The 20,073-nt window shown below is 44.6% G+C and overlaps 2 protein-coding genes across 2 annotated transcripts; both read right to left on the bottom strand.

Annotated features, from left to right (window-relative positions):
* Positions 1-4,585: 4,585 nt before the first annotated feature.
* Positions 4,586-6,588, bottom strand: LOC123233770 (lateral signaling target protein 2 homolog). The gene is made up of 5 exons (XM_044659822.1): positions 6,558-6,588; positions 6,139-6,231; positions 5,259-5,339; positions 4,945-5,048; positions 4,586-4,702 (listed from the first exon to the last, which is right to left on the bottom strand). Exons 1-5 carry the CDS (start codon positions 6,586-6,588, stop codon positions 4,586-4,588), a joined length of 426 nt encoding a protein of 141 aa, XP_044515757.1.
* A 685-nt stretch (positions 6,589-7,273) lies between these two features.
* On the bottom strand, positions 7,274-12,956 carry LOC123233769 (lateral signaling target protein 2 homolog). Its single transcript, XM_044659821.1, has 8 exons — positions 12,756-12,956; positions 10,532-10,669; positions 10,052-10,254; positions 9,722-9,811; positions 9,496-9,585; positions 7,729-7,827; positions 7,476-7,584; positions 7,274-7,372 (listed from the first exon to the last, which is right to left on the bottom strand). The coding sequence occupies exons 1-8, from the start codon at positions 12,954-12,956 to the stop codon at positions 7,274-7,276; spliced, it is 1,029 nt and encodes a 342-aa protein (XP_044515756.1).
* Positions 12,957-20,073: the final 7,117 nt, after the last annotated feature.

Here is a 20,073-nt window from a genome sequence, read left to right as displayed (position 1 = left end):
ACACGCATTTTACAGTTAGAAAGTCTGAAGTTTGGGACAGGGAGTGGAGAGGTGAGGGAGAAAGGAAGGGAAGTGACTAGTCCAAAGTCCCACAGGGAAAAGGAAGAAAGCTGCTGGTGGCCACATCAGAAGTAGGTATTGAGTTTGAGGCTAGGCTAAATTACCCAGTGAGGCTCTCGAACCAGGCTTGGACAGAGCCCCTCTGAAAGTGACCCTGGGCCCCCACTCCCTTTATCACCTCCACCGATCCCAGGGGCTCCTGGGTGGGAGATGCAGACCACACAAAGAAGACGGCAGAGTCAAAGTGAGGGGTTGTGGCGAGAGCTCTGAATGGAGGAGTGGGGAGCCCTGGATTCGAGGGACAGCCCCGACATTGATGGGCTCTGCCACTCTGGGCAAGTCCCACCTTCTCTGGACCTTAGTTTTCTCAGTTTCTCCGGTCCCTTCCAGTTCTGATCTTCTGACTCCTGGGAAGGGGCGCACAATGTTTTCTTCTCTCTGCCGCCTCTTTCATTGACCCCAGACTCATAAGCCAATGGAGACAGGCCAGAAGTCATCTAGTCCGCCATTCTCCTCATCTTACAGAGAAGAAAATAGGCACGCTCAAAACCACACTCACAATTAGAGGCCATTCCTTGCCTAAGGTTGGACCGGTCCTGTGGCACAGCTCCAAGGCCCACAGTTTCTCCTCCTACTAAGAGCTCCCTGCAGAGGACGTCCGCGTCCCAGGAAGCTGGAGCGGCGGCGGTGGGAAGCTCTCAGAGGCCATAGATGAAGTCTGTGAACCCTAGCTGGACTCTGGCCCCGGAGTCCCGGCCGCTGACAGCCTCCTCCTCCAGCTGTCTGGACCAGACAAGCCAAACTCTACACGTGGGCACAGCCAGGGCTGGGCCGGCACTTTCTGGCCCTCTCATTGGCACGGCGGGGCTGGCGTCACCGTCTGGGCGGGGCTCTCAGGCCGCTCTGCTCCCATTAGCTGACTCGGAGTCTCTGCGTCACTCCTCCCGAGCAAACAAATTCAGGCGGGAAAGCGCAGGTTTCAAATTTGAAAAGGGGGCGGAGCCATCAGCCTAGACTCCCCGCCCTGAGACCGCACTGCGCAGGTGCCGAGTGCTGCCTCCACACCCGCCCCGCTTCCAGCTTGCGCGGACAGAACCGCAAACGGTATTCCAGCCTTACCCTGGCGATGCCCAAAAGAATGCACTTCCCAACCCATCCACCCGCCAGGAAAGCCCCTGGCTAATGACTGTAGGGAGTACCAGACTCAAAACTATGCGGGGTACTGCCACTGTCTGTAGTGGTGAAGTTTGCTCACTCCGAAAAAGCTCCAGCCGAAGTTGGGGGACGGAGGGGAGGGTTAGTACAGGATGGGTGAGGATTTCAGCTTAACTAGCAACACGCAGTTATTAAGCACCTGCTGTATGCTGGGCGCCCGGGAAACAAAGACAAACATGAAACAGTCCCTGCACTTGAGAGGTTTACATGGTACTGGGGAAAGGCGATATTAAAAAAAATAACAAGATAATTTGGTGCAGCTAAGTTGCACGGTGGATAGAGATCCAGGGCTGGAGGTAAAAGACCTGGATTCAAATTTGACTTCAGACGCTTTCCAGTTGTGTGACCCTGGGCAAGACACTTAACCCCAATTGCCTAGCCCTTTTGGCCATTAGAATTGTTACTGAGACAGAAGGGGTAATAGGGAGAGAGTGAGAGAGAGAAGAAAAAAGATAATTGGAGGAAAAGGTTCTAGAATATGGGGGTTGGAAGTGGGTAGAGAACAGGAAAGGCAAGAACGGAAGGGAGGTGGTGTTTAAGCTTTAAAAGAGACAAAGAATTCCCAGAAGTAGAAAAATGGAAGATGGAATACTGTGTATAAGGAACAGCCAGAGAGTCTATTTGTCTCCTTCACAGAGCTAGTGAAGGCCCAGAAAGGCCTATCTGTGAGGGGCTTTTAAAGTTCTAAACAGAGGAACTTCTAAACTTGATCAGGGAGGTAAAAGGGAGCCAGTGGAATGACTTGCACAGGGGAGTAACATGCTCAGATCTATGCTTCAGGGAATTCACAATTCAGAGAATGGAACTGGATTGAAGAAAGGCCTGAGACAAGGAAACCAATCAGGATTCTAGGATAATAACTCAGAAAAGAGATCTTGAGGGCCTGAACTAGAGTGGAGCTATGTGAGTGGAGAAAAAAAAGAACTCAAGAATGCTGTAAAGGTAAAAAATAAGATTTGGAAGCTAACGGATTAGTTGTGGGTGAGAGGGAGGAGTCAAGGTGACACTGAAATTATGGGCCAGGATGACAGCAAGGAGGAAGTTACTATTACTACTTCCTAGATGGTCACTGTGTTATTGCTTAACTTTTTCTTTGTCATAAAGGAAGGCTGTAAAGGTGGAAGAATGATATACCTGGAAATGACTAATGCAAACAATAAAAGGCACAACTAAAACATTTTTAAAAATTTTAACATTTTATTTATGTACCTGAAAACCCTTACCTTCTTCTGACTTAGAATCCATACAAAGTATTGTTTCAGGCAAAAAGATCCATAAAAGCCAGGCAATTGGAGTTAAGGGTCACACAGCCAGAGATCAGATTTTGAACCCAGGACCTCTCATCAATAGAAAGGCCTGCCTTTCTATTCACTGAGCCAACTACCCCCAACCTTTTTTTTTTTAAATCAAGGGTCAGAAAATAGGTGTCCACCAATCAGGGGAATATGTAAACAAATTGTGGCATATGAATGTAATAGAATATTATTGCATCATAACAAATGACAAAAGTGAGGAATCCAGAAAAACATGTAGAAAATTTGTGAACAGAGGCAGAGAGAAGCATGCGAAACCAGAAAAACAATAGACACCGAGACTAGAATAAGGGGAACAAAAAGAATCAGGCAGAGCCCAACATTGTGTAATTATCATGACTCATTTTGCCCTTGGAGAGATGGGGAAATGTTCCTCCTTCCTTTTGGTGGAAAGGTGAGGAAGTTGGGGGTGTGGAATATTGCATGTGATGTAAGGTTGGATGTCTGAGTCTGTTGGTTTCAAGTGTTTTTTTTTGTTTTGTTTTGTTTTTTTGTTACAAGGAAAGGATCTCATTGCGGGAGGGGGCAAGGAACAGTATATTTGGAAATAAATTTGCTGTAAGAACATAAGGCATCATGTTGTTGTTTTTTTTAAGTTCATGCTAGACCTTAAAAAGAATCAAGGATCAAAGATTTGGAGCTAGGTGACTTTCAAGGCTATCAGATCCAAATCTCATTTTACAGATAAAGAAACTGAGTCCTAGAGCAGACTTGACCAGGTTCACAGTTAGTAAGGGTCTGGGGCAGGATTTGAACTCAGATCTTCCATGATTCCACTAAACCACCTACCTGCCCTCTACTCCAAAATGAAGCATCAATGAAGGACATAACATGGAAATCTCTCCTCTACTGTCATCATCACCAAGTGGTATTCAATTATTTTCAGTTGTCTGACTTTTCATGACCCCATCTGGCATTTTCTTGCCAAAGATACTAGAGTGGTTGGTCATTTCCTTCTCCACCTTATTTTACACATGAGCAAACTGAGGCAAATAGGGCTAAGTGACTTGCCCTGGGTCACACGGCTAGGAAGTATCTGAGGTTAGATTTGAACCCAAGTCTTCCTGACTCCAGATCCAGCTATCCTTATTATCAGGCACAGGACAAAAATCAGGGATTATTGGCCCCTTGGTTTTATCCTCAACTACCTTCCCCCCACCCCCAGTATTCTACAGATCCCCACTTGGCTGCTTTCAGTCTTCCATGCACTCCAAGGAACCGGTTGGCAACTATGAGTAAAAGCCCTTGAACAAACCCCATTTTCCTTCCCTTTTATCTCATCTGTCTCCCATTGCCAGCTGGGCCACAGGAGAGCTAAAGACCATTTAGAAGAATCTGTCTTTAATTAAACAGAAATATACTTGTGAACAATAGGAACCATAACTCCGGTGCTCACCCCTTACCCCACCGGACAGGCAGGAACAGATGGGTTAGATCAGCTATTCACAAGCCCAGACTGGCCTCAATAAGAGTGCTCTTGGGCTCTCCACCCCACCACTGACACCTTATATATACATATACAAACACCTGGCCGTACTCCCCAGGGTCCCCCTTCAGGCCAGACCCAGACTACAGGCCTGGAAAGGCAGTGAAAGAGAGGAGAGGGCTGAAAAGTAGGGCCAGTCTATTCTAAGAGGTCCCAGGAGGAAGGAAGGAAAGGAGACAGGATGGGCACACCCTAACCTCTGCCCTTTCTCGGTCACTTACACGCAGCTTGTGTGAGAGCAGCACCCCTGAGAATTTTCAAGATTGGGAGGAGGAGTACCCCAGATCCACAGTCCAAGGGCCCAAGAGTCACCCCTCACCTGGGAGGGGACAGCAGGGAAGTTCTCCCCTGCAGACTCGAGTTCAATCTCTCCACCCTGAGTTCGATTCAGCACCCCGGATGACTGTCCCAAGGGCAGCCAGGCCCCCCTAATCCCCAGCACAGAGCCTGGACACAGGCGGAAGCAGTTCCAACAGCTGGCCAAGACTCATGCATGCCTGGGGCAGAGATGTCAGGAGCAGCCTGGAATGACATGGGCAGCATAGCAGTGGGCACACACCCGCACAGGCTTCATGTAGCCAAACCAAGGCAGAGGCACTGATCTGGATGAGCATCGTGAACAGAAGATCTAGAGGACAAAGGAGGAAGAGCTCACCATCTCCTCCACTCTTACCCCAGAGAGGTGAGCTTCAGCAGCCGCAGAAGGGCCTAACCTCACTGCTGCTGCCCCCATTCCCCAGCACTAGAAAGGACCACCCTAGAAACACAGCAGTCATCTGTCTCTCCACCTCCCCAGCAGGTTCCCTTCTGTGTTCTTTCTCCTCTACTTGTCCTGACCCTCCACCATCCAAGCCAAGGGCAGTCCTCTACCTTCCCACAGCTCCGGCAGTGATGCCTTCGGCGAGTGAAGCTGAAGGGAGTCTGACAGGCAGTGCAGTGGAGACAGGCCTGATCTGGGACCCAGGCAGGAGGTTCTGTGAGGCAATCAAAGGTATGCATTTGGCGGGGAGCCTTTTGCTATGGACACCATAGGCTGGGGGGTGGGCATGGGGACAGCAATGGGTAGGTATAACGCCTTTGACAACTGCATCTCTAATATAAGAGCAGTTAAAGCTAAATGTATGTGTCATTACCCAAGAGGAGCCCACTAAAATTCCCCAAGGTTCTACTTGGACCCAACTCACCTTCTCGGCCATATTCAACACACAGGGTGCAATCTGCCAGAGGAGCAGCCAGTCTACAGCCTCCTTCCTCTGCTTCTTCCTCTTTGTTGGGGTCGCAGGGAATGAGAGGATATAGAGATAAGTACAATGCTAGGATGATGGAGTCCAGATACAGTTCTCCCCATTCCCCCCACCCCAAAACCCTTACTTTCCATCTTAGAATCAATACTAATGAACCGCCTAGGGTTACCCTGCCAGGAAGTGTCTGAGGCCAGATTTGAACACAGGACTTCCAAAGTCTCTAGGCCTGGCTATCTCTCCACGGAGCTACCTAGCTGCCCTAAAGAATAAATTTCTTTTCTTTTTTGCTTGTTCCACTAGTATTTAAACCCCGGATCCTGACTGCAGATAAGCTCCCTAGTGTAGCCATAGCTCTTGTAGGGAACCTCCTCTCAGCTGGCCCAGGAAATCCTGCTATGTGGGGCGTGGACAACAGCAACAGGACAGGGTCATTGACTTAAAGGACAAAAAGCACCCTAGAGTTCATCTTCGGTGGTTGGTGACAGCGTGGACTTTGTATTGGATAAAACATTGGATTTGGAATCAGGAAGACCCAAATTCAAATCCAGTTGTTACTTATAAGCTATGGGAATCTTGGCAAGTTATTTAAGGCTGTAAAGTCTTCCTCTGTAAGAGGGGCTTCAAAGGTCCCTTCCTCCTTTAAACTATGATCCTAAGAGCCCTTATTTAGCAGATGAAAGAACTGAAACCCGGAAAAGTTGTGACTTGTCTAAAGTAACATAGACGATTAAGTGACAAAATCAGGATTTAAATCTAGATCTTCTGGTTCCAAGCCCAGCAATTTTTCCATGCCTCTTGGTAGCCATCGAGAGACTCTCACCTGTCCCGGACTTGGATACCACCACCAGGAACACCATGTGCAGGATAGCCCGAAGTTCACTAGCAAAGTTGGTCTGCAACTGGTCGGCTACGCCTGATGGACAAAAGGTATAGCAAGTGGCTTCTCCCCAGCCAGTGCCCCATCCCAGGCAGTGTTCTTTCCTTATTCTGCCAGGCTCTGGGAAGACTGGTAGAGATCCATTCAGCCTTCCTCCAAGAAGTAGCCCTTTCCCTCCTAGTCTTAGCCTGTTTTCCCATCAGCTGTGCTGATCCAGAGCAGTTTTCCTTCAACCTAGCCCGCAGAACAGGTGGACCCAGACAGACTAGCCCCCAACCATGTCCATGTTAAAGACCCCAGGCTTAAGCTTATCCTTACTCTTTCCCCTGCCCCACACAGCAGAGACACCAACATGCCCTTACCTGAGATGCAGACAAAGAGGGAGTGGAGCATGTTTTGAGGACTGGGGTAGCTGGCCCGAAGCGCCCTGCCCATCTCTGCCTGCAGGGACCTGTCCCAGGAAGAGACAGAAGCTCAGGCAGGCCACCTGTCCCAAAGACAGCAGGGGGGCTGCTGGGAGAAGAAAGTTCCCACAAGCCCGTGCCCCACTTCTCGGACAAAATGAGACCTTCTTGGGTTGAGATAACAAGGGATTGAGTAAGAAAGGAAAGGATCATCACACTTAGCAGAGGGTCTCAAAAAATTCTGAGATTTCAGAACTAAAAAGGACCCCCCAAATCCTCCTTCACTATTCAGAGGAATAAACAAGCCTAGACAGGGGAAAGGTCAGAACCCAGGTCTTCTAACTTCTGACCCAATAAGATTCCTAAGAAGACTGAAATAAGAATTCTGTTAAGTCATACATCAAGGCTGAGCAGCAGAGACCTGCTTGAGTGGGACTGGCCTTGCTGGGCTCTGGAGAATCAAGATCCTGAGTAATGGGGCAGGGATGGACAAGGGCTCCTGTTCTCCCATTAGAATCACAGCTCCTGGCTGAAAGCTTACCTGGCAGCCACTGGCTGGTGTTGTCCAATATGGTGGTGGGCACCATGTCTTCTGGATTCTTGTTTCCTTGAATGCTGGACTCCTAAGTCCTGGACAATGCCAGGGAACCCAGCTTCAGAGGGCACCGGACCCTCTAATGGCAGCGGGCAGGGTGCATGTCCAGAGTCAGTCCACAGAAAGGAGGTAGCTGGCTCATGATGCTGTTTGGTCCCCACCCTTTCCACTGATGCTCCTATGCCCTGACCTGGACAGCCAGGAGTTGGGTCCTGCTTGAAGGGCATATGTGGGGCATGTTGTGGGGCCCTGACCCTAGTCTGACAAGAAGTGCTAGGTACTAAGCTCTCTTGTCTGGGATCATCCATGGGCTCCCAGGGGGCATCTGCCATACACAGGCTCCGTTCAAGTATGAAGAGTTCATCAGCTGATAAAACAACCAATAGGGCTCTGTAGAAGGAGAGGGGCCAAAATTTGTCCTAGAATCCATGCCTGTCCCCCCCAGACCCCACACCATCCATCATAGTAACTGGTGGCCTTCCCAAACCAGACCAATGGGAACTATCTATCTATCTCCCTTCCCGCAAAGCTTACTGGATTTTCTGTAGGAGGCTTCGGAAGGGACTGAAGACATAGGCTGTAGCACCAGGTGGGCTCAGGCTCAGGGGACCCTCAGGGTGGATGAGAAGACCACTGTGGAGTACAGGACATGGATTAAGGCCTTTCCCAGTCTCTAACCCCAATATTCATCTCAAATCCAGGCCCTGAAGTCCTCAACTTAGGTTAAAAAATCTTTATTGTGCAAAGATGGGGAGGTGGGAATGGGGACAGGGGAAGAAGACTATGATGACTAGAAAGCAGTTTATTTTTTAAAGAGCTTGACATAATGTTTTACATGATTGTACATGTAAAATCTATAATATATTGCTTACCATCTTATTGAGGTGGTAGGGGAAGAATTGGAGACTTAAAATTCTTTTTAAAATGTAGGAAATGGTTTTTACATATAAATTGGGGGAAATTAAGTTCAATTAAATAAAAAAACAAAACAGCAAAAGCCTGAGGTCTTAGTGGACCAAGCTCAATGAGTCCCCAAAGTAAAGTTCAATCTTGGGCTCAACTGATGATAAAATTATAGACTACTGGTGCTGGAAGAGACCTTAGAGATCACCTAGTCCACCCCTTTCCTTTTGTGGTAGAGAAAAATGAGATCCCTGGAGGATAAGTAAAACAATAAGTGGTAAAGTCAAGACTTGACTCCAGGTCTGATCCTTTGTCCAATGCCCAATGCTGCCTACTCTAATGTCCAGAACCAGGGAGGAAGAGGACATTTATGTTATGAGCACATTTGAAATACTATGACCAGTTCTAATGGGCACATTTCAGGAAAGACGTCATCAAGTAGTATCTAGCTTTACTGAACCCTGAAAAGAGCTCCCAAAATAAGAAGAAAATTGGAACCATGTCATCTTATTTCATAGATTAGAACCGAAAGAGAACTTGGAAATCATCTAGACCTTTTATATGAGAGACACTTGAAGAAAATCGGGATGGAAGCAGCTAGGTAGTCCAATGGATTAAGAGACAGACCTAGACATGGAAGGTCCTGGGTTCAAATCTGGCCTCATATACTTCCTAGATGTGTGACCCTGGACAAATCACCTGACCCCCAATGCCTAGCCCTTACTGCTCTTCTGCCTTGGAACCAATACATGGTATTAATCCTAAAACAGAAAGTAAGAGTTTTAAAGAAAGAAAGAAAATGGGGATGTATAGCCTGAAGATGAGAAGAGCTGGGGGTCTAGGTGGGATGAATGTGCTGGAAGATTATTACACAGAAGAGAAATCTTGTTCTTGTGGGTCCCACTGATTCTGATGGGGTATCTTGTTCTGGCTGGCAGAACTAGAAACTTGGGACACACGTGACAGAGTGGCAGATCTCAGCCCAATTAAAGGAAGAACCTTCTAAGAATTACTGCTTTTCAAAGGTAGGAAGGGTTGCCTCAGGAAGTGATGATTTCAGGGTTCTTCAATAATGGAGACCTCCCTGAGGCTTCAGGGATAAATGGCCACTCCTCAGGGAGGGATCTTTAGCCCAAACCTCTCATTTTACAGATGAAGAAACTGAGGACTAGAGGCAGAAAATGACTTGTCCAGGATCGATGACAGGATTCTTGCTTGCAGAAGGGATAGAACTGGTTATCTTCTGAGGTACCTTCCAGCTCAAGATTCTACGAACATGTAACTCCCCCTTCTATTTCCTCTCCTTAATCTCCCAGAAATTAGCTGAGGCCTCGACCTAGACTAGAGCCTACCCTTACAACGAGGCCCTGAAAATCTCTGAGGCTGGATTTCCCTCACCTGATGATCGCCAGTCGAGGTATAGTCAACATGAGGGTAGGCTCATAGCTGTCAATCATCTCCTGGGTGAGATAGCCAAGTTTCAGGGCCCTGATTGAGAAATAGGTAGCAGATGAGTCCTAGGCATGGTCTGACCTGACCACCCCCTGCCCTGTAGGGATCCAGCCCCAGGGGATTCCTCCTCAGCCATCCCCAACCATCTCCTGGCTCCCACAAGGACACTTACCTGGCTACCGTCTCACAGAAAAGTACAGCCACATCCTGCTGCTGCTGGAGCTCCTCTGGGGACTTCACAGGGGCAACCATTGCCACGTAGCTGGGAGGGAAGAAGCTGTGATGGTCACAGACATTCTCCTCTAGCTTTCCTGAGTTGAGAAGAGTGGCAGAAGCCTACTCTGCCGCTGACCCCATCTTCCCTCACCCTCATGTCCCACAGGCTCTCTCAGATCAAGGCAGAAGGTAGAATCTCAGAAGCTGAGAGTACAGAATACCCAGAGGTATTTGCTTTCCATCCACATCTCCCTGCCCCAGGTCTGTTCCATATCCTTAGCCTTACTTGAACTCAAAGTCAGCAAAGAGGTGGTCAAAACGAAGCAGGGCAGAACGTAGAGCCTGGGAGCAGGGCCCAGGGCGGCCCAGACTCTGCTCTCGGAGGAGAGCCCTAGCCTGCTCCAGGCTCAGCAACAGGTCCCGGGCTAGAGGCTGGAGAAGCTGCTGGGCAGTCTCATCCACGTCCACAAAGGAGCCAGCCACCAAGCACTGAAGGAACATAGGGTGCTAGGCAGGGTTGGGATGGCTCAGAGATCCCTGGGGTGGGGCTGGGGCCATATCAAAGAACAATGAGCTGGGGAGGGAGGAAGAATATCCAAGCCCTGAAGCTCTCCTCTTAGCCACTGAGAGTAACTGTACCAGGACCAACTCCTCTGCTGGGCTTGAGAGAGAAGGAGCTGAAGGGCAGTTCCTCTACCTCCTCCCAACTCTAAGGGGAGCAGAGACCTCAGCCCTATTCCTGGGGTGACCAGAAGCTGACACTAACCTCAGCAGCGAAGAGTACATGGGCCCTCAGGCTTGCTCCCAACAGCTCCTCTGGGAACTTGGCCACATAGTCCCGAGGCCTTCGATCACCAGACAGGTTCTCCTCCATTATCTGCTCCATCACTTCCAGTAGCCGCTCCTGGGGCACGGGGCAAAGGGTCCAATCATAGCTTCCTCCCCTAACCCAGCCTTTCCTCTTGAGACCTCAGGCCTTAGGATCCCAAACCCAAAGTCACAGCTCCCTCCCTTCTTCCACTGTGCTCCTGATCCCTCTGTTTAGTCCCTCTACTTCCCTCCAGTGTTAGAAAAGGAAACTTGAATGACTATCACCAGAGTCAAATGGATGCTTCACCTACATCTAAATCTCTGGGTCTGAGGCTGACAGGTAGAGAAGACAGATTCCTAGACTGGGAGCCAGAAGACCTGGTCTCAACCTTGGGCTACTTACTACTTATTCATTTATTTGTTTGTTTCATTCACCCATTCGCTTATTTATTTATTTGTTTGTTTGTTTGTTTATTTTTTAGCTCTTACCATCCATCTTAGAGTCAATACTGTGGAGGGCAGCTAGGTGGCTCAGTGGATAGAGAACCAAGCCCAGAAATGGAGGTCCTGGGTTTAAATCTGGCCTCAGACACTTCCTAGCTGTGTAAGTCTGGGCAAGTCATTTAACTTGGTTTACCTAATCCTCACCACTCTTCTGCCTTGGCACCAACTCACAATATTGATTCTTTTTTTTTTTTTTTTTTTAACATTTACCATCAGTCTTAGAGTTAATACTGTATATTGGTTTGAAGGCAGTGGAGTGGTAAGGATTGGGCAACTGGGGTTAAGTGACTTGCCCAGGGTCACACAGCTAGGAATTGTCTGAAGCCCCATTTGGACCCAGGATACCCATCTCTGGGTCTGGCTTTCAATCCCCTGAACCACCTAACTGCCCCCTGCTTACTATTTATATGACCATGGCTAGTCACTTCCACTTCTTAGGCCTCAGTTTCCTCACTTATAAAATAGACTAAATGACCTTTAAGTTCCCTTCTAGCTCTAACATTCCTTGAATTGCTATCCACCCATCCCAACCCTCCCATCAAGCTCCCTGTTCCTGTCCATGGTGCTACCCTCTGCCCTGTTATCCAGTCATCTTTTGACACTTTCTTTTTCTGCTTCAACTCCTATATCCAACTACCAAAATTTGACATCTTCTGTTTTTATATCATCTTCATTTCCAAATATATTCCTTCTTCTCTTCCCCTACTCAAGAAGACATCCCTTGGAACAAAGACTAAAAAGTTGCCAGTAGCAATTCCATATATCAGCTCAGCCTGAATGGTATATGCAATATTCTGAACCAAGAAGTACATCTCCTCCCTTATCTCTTCTCCTGGGCTAAGCTGGTTATTATAATTAGACCTCATTCAGTTTCTTATTGGTCCTTCTAATTCACATGGGCATACTCATCGTTTTTCTTGGTTCTGCTTTGTTTCTTCTCTGTCCCTTCATATAAGTCTTCTCATGCTTCTCTGAATTCTTCAAATTCATCATTTCTTGTGACTTATTATTATTCCATTACATTTATGTATCAATCTGTTTGAGCAGTCCCTAATCAGTGGGTACCTACTTTATTATCCATTCTTTGCTGCCACAAAAAAGTACCACTGTGAATACTTTGGTATAATTTTAAAGCATAATTTTAAAAAATCCTTACCTTTGATCAGAAGAGTGGTAAGGGCTAGGCAAGGAGAGTGTGTGTGTGTCAAGTGACTTGCCCAAAGTCATAGAGATAGGAGGTGTCTGAGGCCAAATTTGGACCCAGATCCTCCCAACTCCAGGCCTGGCACTCTATTGGCTATGCTACCCAGCTGCCCCTAAAGTGTAATTTCCATATTGGTCATTGTTGTAAGAGCACACTCATATAAAACCAAAACACCAAACTAAAACCGTAAATACATAAAGAATAATTTCTAATTGCTTTCTAGATTGGTTGGACCAATTAGGAATTCTGCTTTTAAAAAAGTGACTAAACTATCCATACTCTTTGACCTCATCATCTCTTTCCTAGACTTTTGACATGGTCTCCTGGCTGGTTTCTCTTCCTTTAGTCTCTCCTCTCTCCAAGCCATTTGGCACAGGCCACTAGGGGAAAAGGTTTGCCTGACTGGGGTTGGAATAGAGGAGAAGGAAGCACAGATGGCACAGTGGGCCCTGGCTGACATTGGGAAACATACCTGGCTGGCATGCAACTGACTCAGCAGAACCAGGTAGTGCTGAGGGTCCTCCCGGGCATCCAGGCAGATGATTTCGGTTACCACTTGTGTCACACGTTCATCAGCGAAGAAAAACTGAGCCAGCAGCCCAGGATCTGACCTCTGGATAAGGGAGGGGGTTAGGTCTGAGTGAGTGTCCCTCAGGGAATCCCACACTCCCATGTTCCTGGGGATTGGACTTGGAGTCAGAAGACATGGGTCCAAAATCCGTGTTGCCACTTTGGGCAAATCACTTCATGTCTATGCGCCTCTGTTTTCTCACCTGTAGAATGAGGTCACTGGACTAGGTGATCACTAAGGGCCAGTAAGGACTAGGCAACTGGGGTTAAGTGATTTGCCCAGGGCTACCCAGCTAGGAAGTTTTTGAGGCCACATTTGAACCCAGGATCTCTGGCTTCCAGACCTGGCTCTCTAGCTACTGAGTCACTTAGCTGCCCCTACTTAGTATCAATTCTGTGACAGAATTTTTTTTTAGGTGTCAATTTAAATATGGAAATAGGTATTGCATGACAGCACAGGTATAACCTATATCAGATTACTTGCCATCTCAGGGAGGGGAAAGGTGAAGGAAGGAGAGAGTTTGGATTGCAAAATGTCAGAAAACAAATGTCAAAAACTGTTTCTACATGTAATTAGAGGAAAAAATACAATAAAATATTACTAGGGGAAAAAAGAGTCAATTTATCAAAGCAGGAAAATGGATAAAGTCAAGCAATCTGGACAGTTTAAACACAATTCTAGTCTCAAAAAGCACCCAGGGCCCCAGCCTGAAGAGAGACCACTAACTTAACTCAGTGTCTACAACTCTACTGAGCCCCTTGAATGAATACTACTTCTTTCGGTTTCTCAGCATGAGGGGTAGGGAAGCAAGTAGGTTAGAGAAGGAATAGGCATTTATATAGTGCTAAGAACTTAATAAATATTACCTCTTTTGATTCTATTATTTCTATTTTGCAGTGGAGGAACTGAGACAAACAGGTTAAGTGACTTGCCCAGGGTCACACAGCTCGCAGAAAAGTAGTCTGGCACTGGGCTTGAACTTGAGTTTTCTTGACTACGGGCTCAGGGTTCTGTCTACTGTGCCACCTAGATGCCTCTCGTTGGGTTAGGACATAAACAGGACTGAGAGGTGAGCTGTACACCATCTATTCGAGGCAGCTTGGTGGCCAGGCCAGTGCTCTGAACTTGGAGTCAGCAGAGACCTGGGCTGGAGTCCTGCCCTTGTCACTTTCCTTGTTGGATGACCACAGGCAAGTCTTTCAGTCCCTAAGAGGCTCAATTATGTGCAAAATGGAGATAACAGCCTGTGGTAGCTGCCTCATAGGGTCATTGTGAGGATAGAATGTGCTTATATGTGTAAAGTGCTTTTCAAACCCCAAAGGCCCATCTAAGTGTTAGTTATTATTAGGCCCACCCTGCCTGGAGACATCTCCATCTTGAACTGAAATTAAACATGCTCCAGACCCAATTTATTACCTTTCCCCAAATTTCTCCCTTTTAGTCTTGGGGGATGAGAGTGGGAAATGGAGTCAGGGTTGGATGTTCTGGGTTTTCATGTGATTAAGTTGCTGATTATTTTGCTAACACTGAACCATCCTTGATCACAATGAATGATTTCTTGGATAAATCACCATAGTCTGATAGGAGTTTGTATAAAATTTTTAAGTCAATATTCATTAATGATATTAATCCATAGTTTTCTTTTTAGGTGTTATCTTCCCCTGATTTCAATTTTTGGACTACATTTATTTATTAACAAGATTATCATAAAGTGCTTTATTTATCAATTTTGGGGAATAACTTGTAAAGTATGAGTATTAACTGTTCTTTAAAAGTTTGATAGAATTCTCCTGTAGATCTACTAAAACTTGGAGTTTTTAACTTGGTTTTTAACTTGGTTTTAAAAGTTTTTAACTTTTTTTAAACCCTTACTTTCTGCCTTAGTATCAATTCTAAGACAGAAGAGTGGCAAGAGCTAGACAAATGGGGTTAAAGTGACTTCCCCAGGGTCATACAGCTAGGATGTGTCTAAGGTCGTATTTGAATCCAGGTCTTCCAGACTCTAAGCCTGGTGCTCTATCTGCTGTGCTACCTAGCTGCCTCAGTATCTCTTTTCCAGTTAGATCCATTTCCTTTTCTGAATTACTTAAAATCTCTTGCTTCTCTTCTGATAGTCTGAATATTTTATATTTTGAAGGTATTCCTCCATTTCTTTTGTGTTCTCAATTTTATTAGCCTCTAACTGAGCATTATATGTCCTGATTATTGTTTGTTTCTTCTGATCCTGCTATGACTTTGATCATTTGATATTTTATTGATCTGTTTTTAAAAATTAGATTAACTAAAAGTTTACCAAATTTTTCAAAGTCAGCTTTTAATTTTATCATTTCTATTGGTTTTTGTTTCTAATTTATCTATTTCTCCTCTAATTTTTAATATCTTCTCTTTTGTATGATTTTAAGTTTACTTGTTGGCCTTTTAAAATGCATATTCAGTTCACTACTTCACTCCTTTTTATTTTGTTAATGTTTTTTATTTGTTAATACTTTTTTTTTTACTTTATGAGGGTCTGATATTTCCCCTGAGGACTGTTTTTTTAGTTGCTTCCTAGAAATTTTGGTATGTTGTTTCATTGTTATAATTTTCTTTTATATAGTTATTGTTTTTATTGATTATTCTCTGACCCACTCGTTAATAAGAATTTCATTGCTAAATTTTTAGTAAAAAATTACTATTTTTATTGTATTATGATCTGTAAAGGATAAAGTAACTATTTCTGCCTTTTTACATTTATTTGCAATATCTTTATGTTTCAGAGCATGGTCAATTTTTGCAAAAATTCTGTGATACTAAGAAATGTTTGTTTTTTGCTGTCCCACTTAGAAGATGCCATAAGTAGTTCTTAACAAACTTTTACCTTTTGTCTTAAAATCAGTACCAAGTATTTGTTCCAAGGCAGAAGAGCAGTGAGAGCTAGGCAGTGGGGGTTGTCACACAATTAGAAAGTGTCTAAGGGACATGATTGGGGGTGTGGACTCGAAACTATCACACCAATGCAACTACCAACAATTTGGAAATTGGTCTTGATCAAGGACACATGACAAAACTAGTGGAAATGCGCATCGGCCATGGGTAGGGGGGGGGCGCGGGGGGGGGGTTGAAGGGGAAAGGAGGAGCATGAATCATGTAACCATGTTAAAAATGAATATTAATAAATGTTAAAAAAAAAAAAAGGTAAAAAAAAAAAGAAAGTGTCTAAGGCCAGATTTAAACATGGAACCTCTTATCTCCAGACCTGGCTTTCATTCCACTGAGCCACCTACTTGCCCACATAATTCTTTTAATTCTCATTTCTCTAGCAATTTGTTCAGTTCCATAATTTCCTTTTTCTTATCTTTTTGTTAAGACTTATCCAAAACTGATAGAGGAATATTGAAATCTCCTGTCCATATGTACCTGTGTTATTGTCTATGTCTTATAACTCAAATAATATTTCCTTTATGAATTTGGATGCTAAGACATTTGGAGTATAAGTATAACTTACTTATACTTATATAGAGTATAAGAAATTAATTTGTTGTCTAAGTCCTTTTAAGCATAATATAATTTCCTTGTTTATCCCTTTTTACTTTTTTTTGAATGGTTCTTTTTGTTTTGTCAGATAGCATGATTTCAAGTCCTGCTTTTTGGGTTTCACTTGTAACATAATGTGTTTTTCCCCATCTCCTAAATTTTATTTTGTGTATTTTTTAATGCATTTTTTCTAAGAGAATTTTTTATTTTATTTTCTTAGCTAATCTACCCCTTCTTTTTTTTTTAACCCTTAACTTCTGTGTATTGGCTCCTAGGTGGAAGAGTGGTAAGGGTGGACAATGGGGGTCAAGTACCAGTACCCCTTCTTTTTTAAAATTTCATTTGATTGTTTGATCTATTCACATTTGTTAGGTTTATATTTTACTCCATCTGTCTCTAATTCTGGGTTTTTCCACAAGATATATTTTTTTCTCCCTCTTCTGCTATAAACACAGAATCATTTTCCTTCAGTTACTTTACTGTAACTTTTTCTTTTTCAAGGTGGTCTTATTCCCACTGGCTCTCTTCTCCTCACTCCTGATTGTCCTTCCCTTCTCTCATTTATTACTCCTTCCCCTTTTGTCTCAAAATATCCTCCCTGTGTCCATGCTCTTAGTTGTCCCAGAACATCAACTCCCCTATCCTGAGGTAAGATAAGTAGACTTTTGAAGCACCAAATCCGCCATGCCACAGCCAGGGCAAGGGCCTTATCTCCCTTCACAGCCCATTTCTCTTCATCTATAAGAGTGAAGTTCTATCATTGAAAACCCCATGTTCCACAGGGTCCTGTTTTTCCTCACGTGTGGCTTCAATTTCATTTGTTCTGCAATATGTATTCATAGATGCCAGGATTAATTTACTAACTCTGGAGGCCATATTTCCTTCCCTTGTCAGCGTTTTCCTTGTTGATTTATTTGCTTATGTTAAAGGCATTTGAGATTCCTTCTTCCTGATATCTTTGGTAATTTCAGTATCCCCCCACCCTCTTCCTCCCTTCCCCAAATTTCCACAATTCACTTTCTGATTCTGTCCCTTATGATGGCAGTTTCCTTGAGGGATGGATCTCAAAGCAGCTCAACTTCCTCCCACACTGGGCAACTCACAGTTCCATAATCTAGGTCTCTGTCCCAGGTGACTTGGGAGATCAGAACTGCCCCAACTGAATGCTGTATGCTCTTTCCCTCTTTCCCTCAGGCTTAATGGAGCGCAGCATGGTCCCACACATAGTATCCTGTCCTGGTGTCCTCCCTCTCTTCTTTGGTTCTTTGGCCAGGTACCAGTGGAACTATTATACTGGTGCTGTAAGATTGTCTCTGCCAGCACCAGCAATTCAGAAAGTCAGCACACTGGTGTCATAAGAACAGAGCTTTGCAACATTAGCACTGTGGGGTTGTGACCTCTTGGCAGGCTTTTGATCCTGAAGGGCCTTGGCTGTCTATTGAAGCCTGGGCAGATTTCCACAGCCTAGAGCATTTCCATGGCACTGGAAAGAGGAAGAGTGGACCAAGGTAGGGGGTTGGGTTTTGTTCTAAGCCTGGATCCAGTCTCTGGGTCTGCCAGTGCAGTCTCAATGTCAGTAAGTGGCATGGGAGACAAAGGAGGGGTACTGAGTAAGCTCAGGGCCTGTGAGTATCAGTTAATGTGCTTGGAGTTTTTTTCTTTTGGATTCTGGGTATCCTAAACCATGAAGACAGCTAAAGTTGGTCCTAATTTCTATTCTGGAGAGAGGTTTGATCAGAGAAAATGTCTAGTCCTCCATCTTATTACTCATTGAAAGACCATGAACTCATCAGCTAGCATTCATCTAACTCCAATTACATAGCCCAGGCATTGGGTTAAAATCTGGAGGTTCAAAGAGAAGTAAAAAAAAGAAAGGAAAGAAAAAAACCATTCCCTGCTCTCATGGAGCTCAGTCTATCTGGTGAGACAACATACAAAAATAAAAAATAAAAAATATGTACAAATAAGATACAGACATGATAAACTGTAGATTTTTTCAGGAAGAAGTCACTAAGATTAAGGACAATTGGGTCAGCCTTCTTCTAAAAGTGGGGTGGTGGAGGATAGAAAGAACAAGGAGGACTTTAAATGATATTTGAAGGAAACCAGGGAAGGTAGGAGATAGAGTGAGGAGAGGGGGAGAAAGGAGGAAATAGACAGACAGACAGACAGACAGACAGACTAGGAAAGAGAGTCTGGGAGAGAGAGAAACAGAGAGAGACAGAGACAGAGAGAGAATACCAGAATACCAGGCATGAAGAAATGGTCAATAAAAATGCTTAGAATTGGAAAAGGAGCATCATGTCAAAGGAACTGCAAGGAAATCAGTATTACTGGATTACAGAGTATTTTGAAGTATTTTGCATCCATTAAAGTGGATGAAAACTGGAAAGAGTTAGGGGCCAAATTAGGAAGAGCATTGAAAGCAAACAGGGATTTTACATTTTATCCTAGAGGTAATGGGGAGCTATGGGAAGCAATCAGTAGTCAGGGAGAGATTGAAGATAAATGAGAGTATGCATTACCTATGCATCATAAACTCTAAAATTCTTTCATCTGATCAAAATATGTCATCATTCCACCTTTCTTTTTACCTTGCAATCCTAAAACCTGTTCTTGGCCCTCACTACTACTTCTAATCCATCCACTCCTCAGTTTCTTCCTGGACTCTGGCTACACTCTCCTCCCTTCCCCATACTGACCCCTTGGGGAACCAGTTTAATTCTACAGAGTCTTCTCAGGAGTCCTTTGCTCCTTTGTCCTATTGAAGATCTTGCCATTTGCCACACCTCAGTCTTGGATTACTCCCACCACCTGTTGTCATTGCTCCTTACTTACAGGCTGTGCATAGGTTTGCCTTGGCAAGAAGAGTTACTTCTTCTTTTGAGACATGAATGGAAGAGGGAAAAATGAAGATATTTGGAAAAGCCACTATGGTAAGTGGGATTATGAGTCAATCAGAAAGATGTAAAATGATTGCCTTGCCAAAGTGAGAGCCCAGTTGATATTATTTAACCAATTTATAGTGAATCTGGTCAGCACAATTTTGGGATTTTCTCTATCTTCCTTTAGCAGCCTGTGAGTAGGTGCAAAGGCAGCAGATGGTAGGAGTAATCCAAGACTGAGGCTTGGCCCAGGGCAAGATCTTCAACAGGGCAAAGGTCTCCAGAGAAGACAGTGTGGAATTAAACTGGTTCCCCAAGTGTAGTCTCTAAATGATCACTCTATTGCAAGTATTAATAATATGGAAATAGGTCTTGATCAATGATACATGTAAAACCCAGTGGAATTGCTTGTTGGCTACAGGAGTGGAGGGAAAGAACATGAATCATGTAACCATGGAAAAATAGTCTAAACTAATTAAATAAATAAATACATAAAAAAAAAAAACCTGGTTCCTGAGGGGGTCAGGAAGGGGAAGAGAGGAGAGTATAGCCAGAGTTTAGTAAGAAACTGAGGGGTAGATGGATTCGAAGTAGTAGTGAGGGCCAAGAACAGGTTTTAGGATTGCAAGGAAAAAAAGAAAGGTGGAATGGTAACAGATTTTGATCAGAAAAAAGAATCTTAGAGTTTAAGAACACAGAAATGGTGTACTTGTGAGTAATGGCAATATGATAGGTATGACCATCTCAATAGATTACTATGGTGGGATAGAGAAATAGGTTATAGGAAAATAAGTAAGTTGAGGAAATAGGAAAAATAACAT

The sequence above is a fragment of the Gracilinanus agilis genome, chromosome 2 (assembly GCF_016433145.1).
Source record: "Gracilinanus agilis isolate LMUSP501 chromosome 2, AgileGrace, whole genome shotgun sequence".
NCBI lineage: Eukaryota > Metazoa > Chordata > Mammalia > Didelphimorphia > Didelphidae > Gracilinanus > Gracilinanus agilis.
This window is presented reverse-complemented; position numbering and strand designations above follow the sequence as displayed.

What these genes read in the sequence shown, in the direction of transcription:
- LOC123233770 (XM_044659822.1), bottom strand. Translation starts at nt 6,588, where the DNA reads ATGCTCCACTCCCTCTTTGTCTGCATCTCAG. An exon ending in TGTTGAATATGGCCGAGAAG is followed by an intron (nt 5,049 to 5,258) that starts GTGAGTTGGGTC and finishes ATTGCCTCACAG; the next exon opens with AACCTCCTGCCTGGGTCCCA. An exon ending in ACTGCCGGAGCTGTGGGAAG is followed by an intron (nt 4,703 to 4,944) that starts GTAGAGGACTGC and finishes TTTGTCCTCTAG; the next exon opens with ATCTTCTGTTCACGATGCTC.
- LOC123233769 (XM_044659821.1), bottom strand. Translation starts at nt 12,956, where the DNA reads ATGGGAGTGTGGGATTCCCTGAGGGACACTCACTCAGACCTAACCCCC. An exon ending in TTTGCTGACTTTGAGTTCAA is followed by an intron (nt 9,812 to 10,051) that starts GTAAGGCTAAGG and finishes CTTCCCTCCCAG; the next exon opens with CTACGTGGCAATGGTTGCCC. An exon ending in TTCTGTGAGACGGTAGCCAG is followed by an intron (nt 9,586 to 9,721) that starts GTAAGTGTCCTT and finishes TTTCTCAATCAG; the next exon opens with GGCCCTGAAACTTGGCTATC.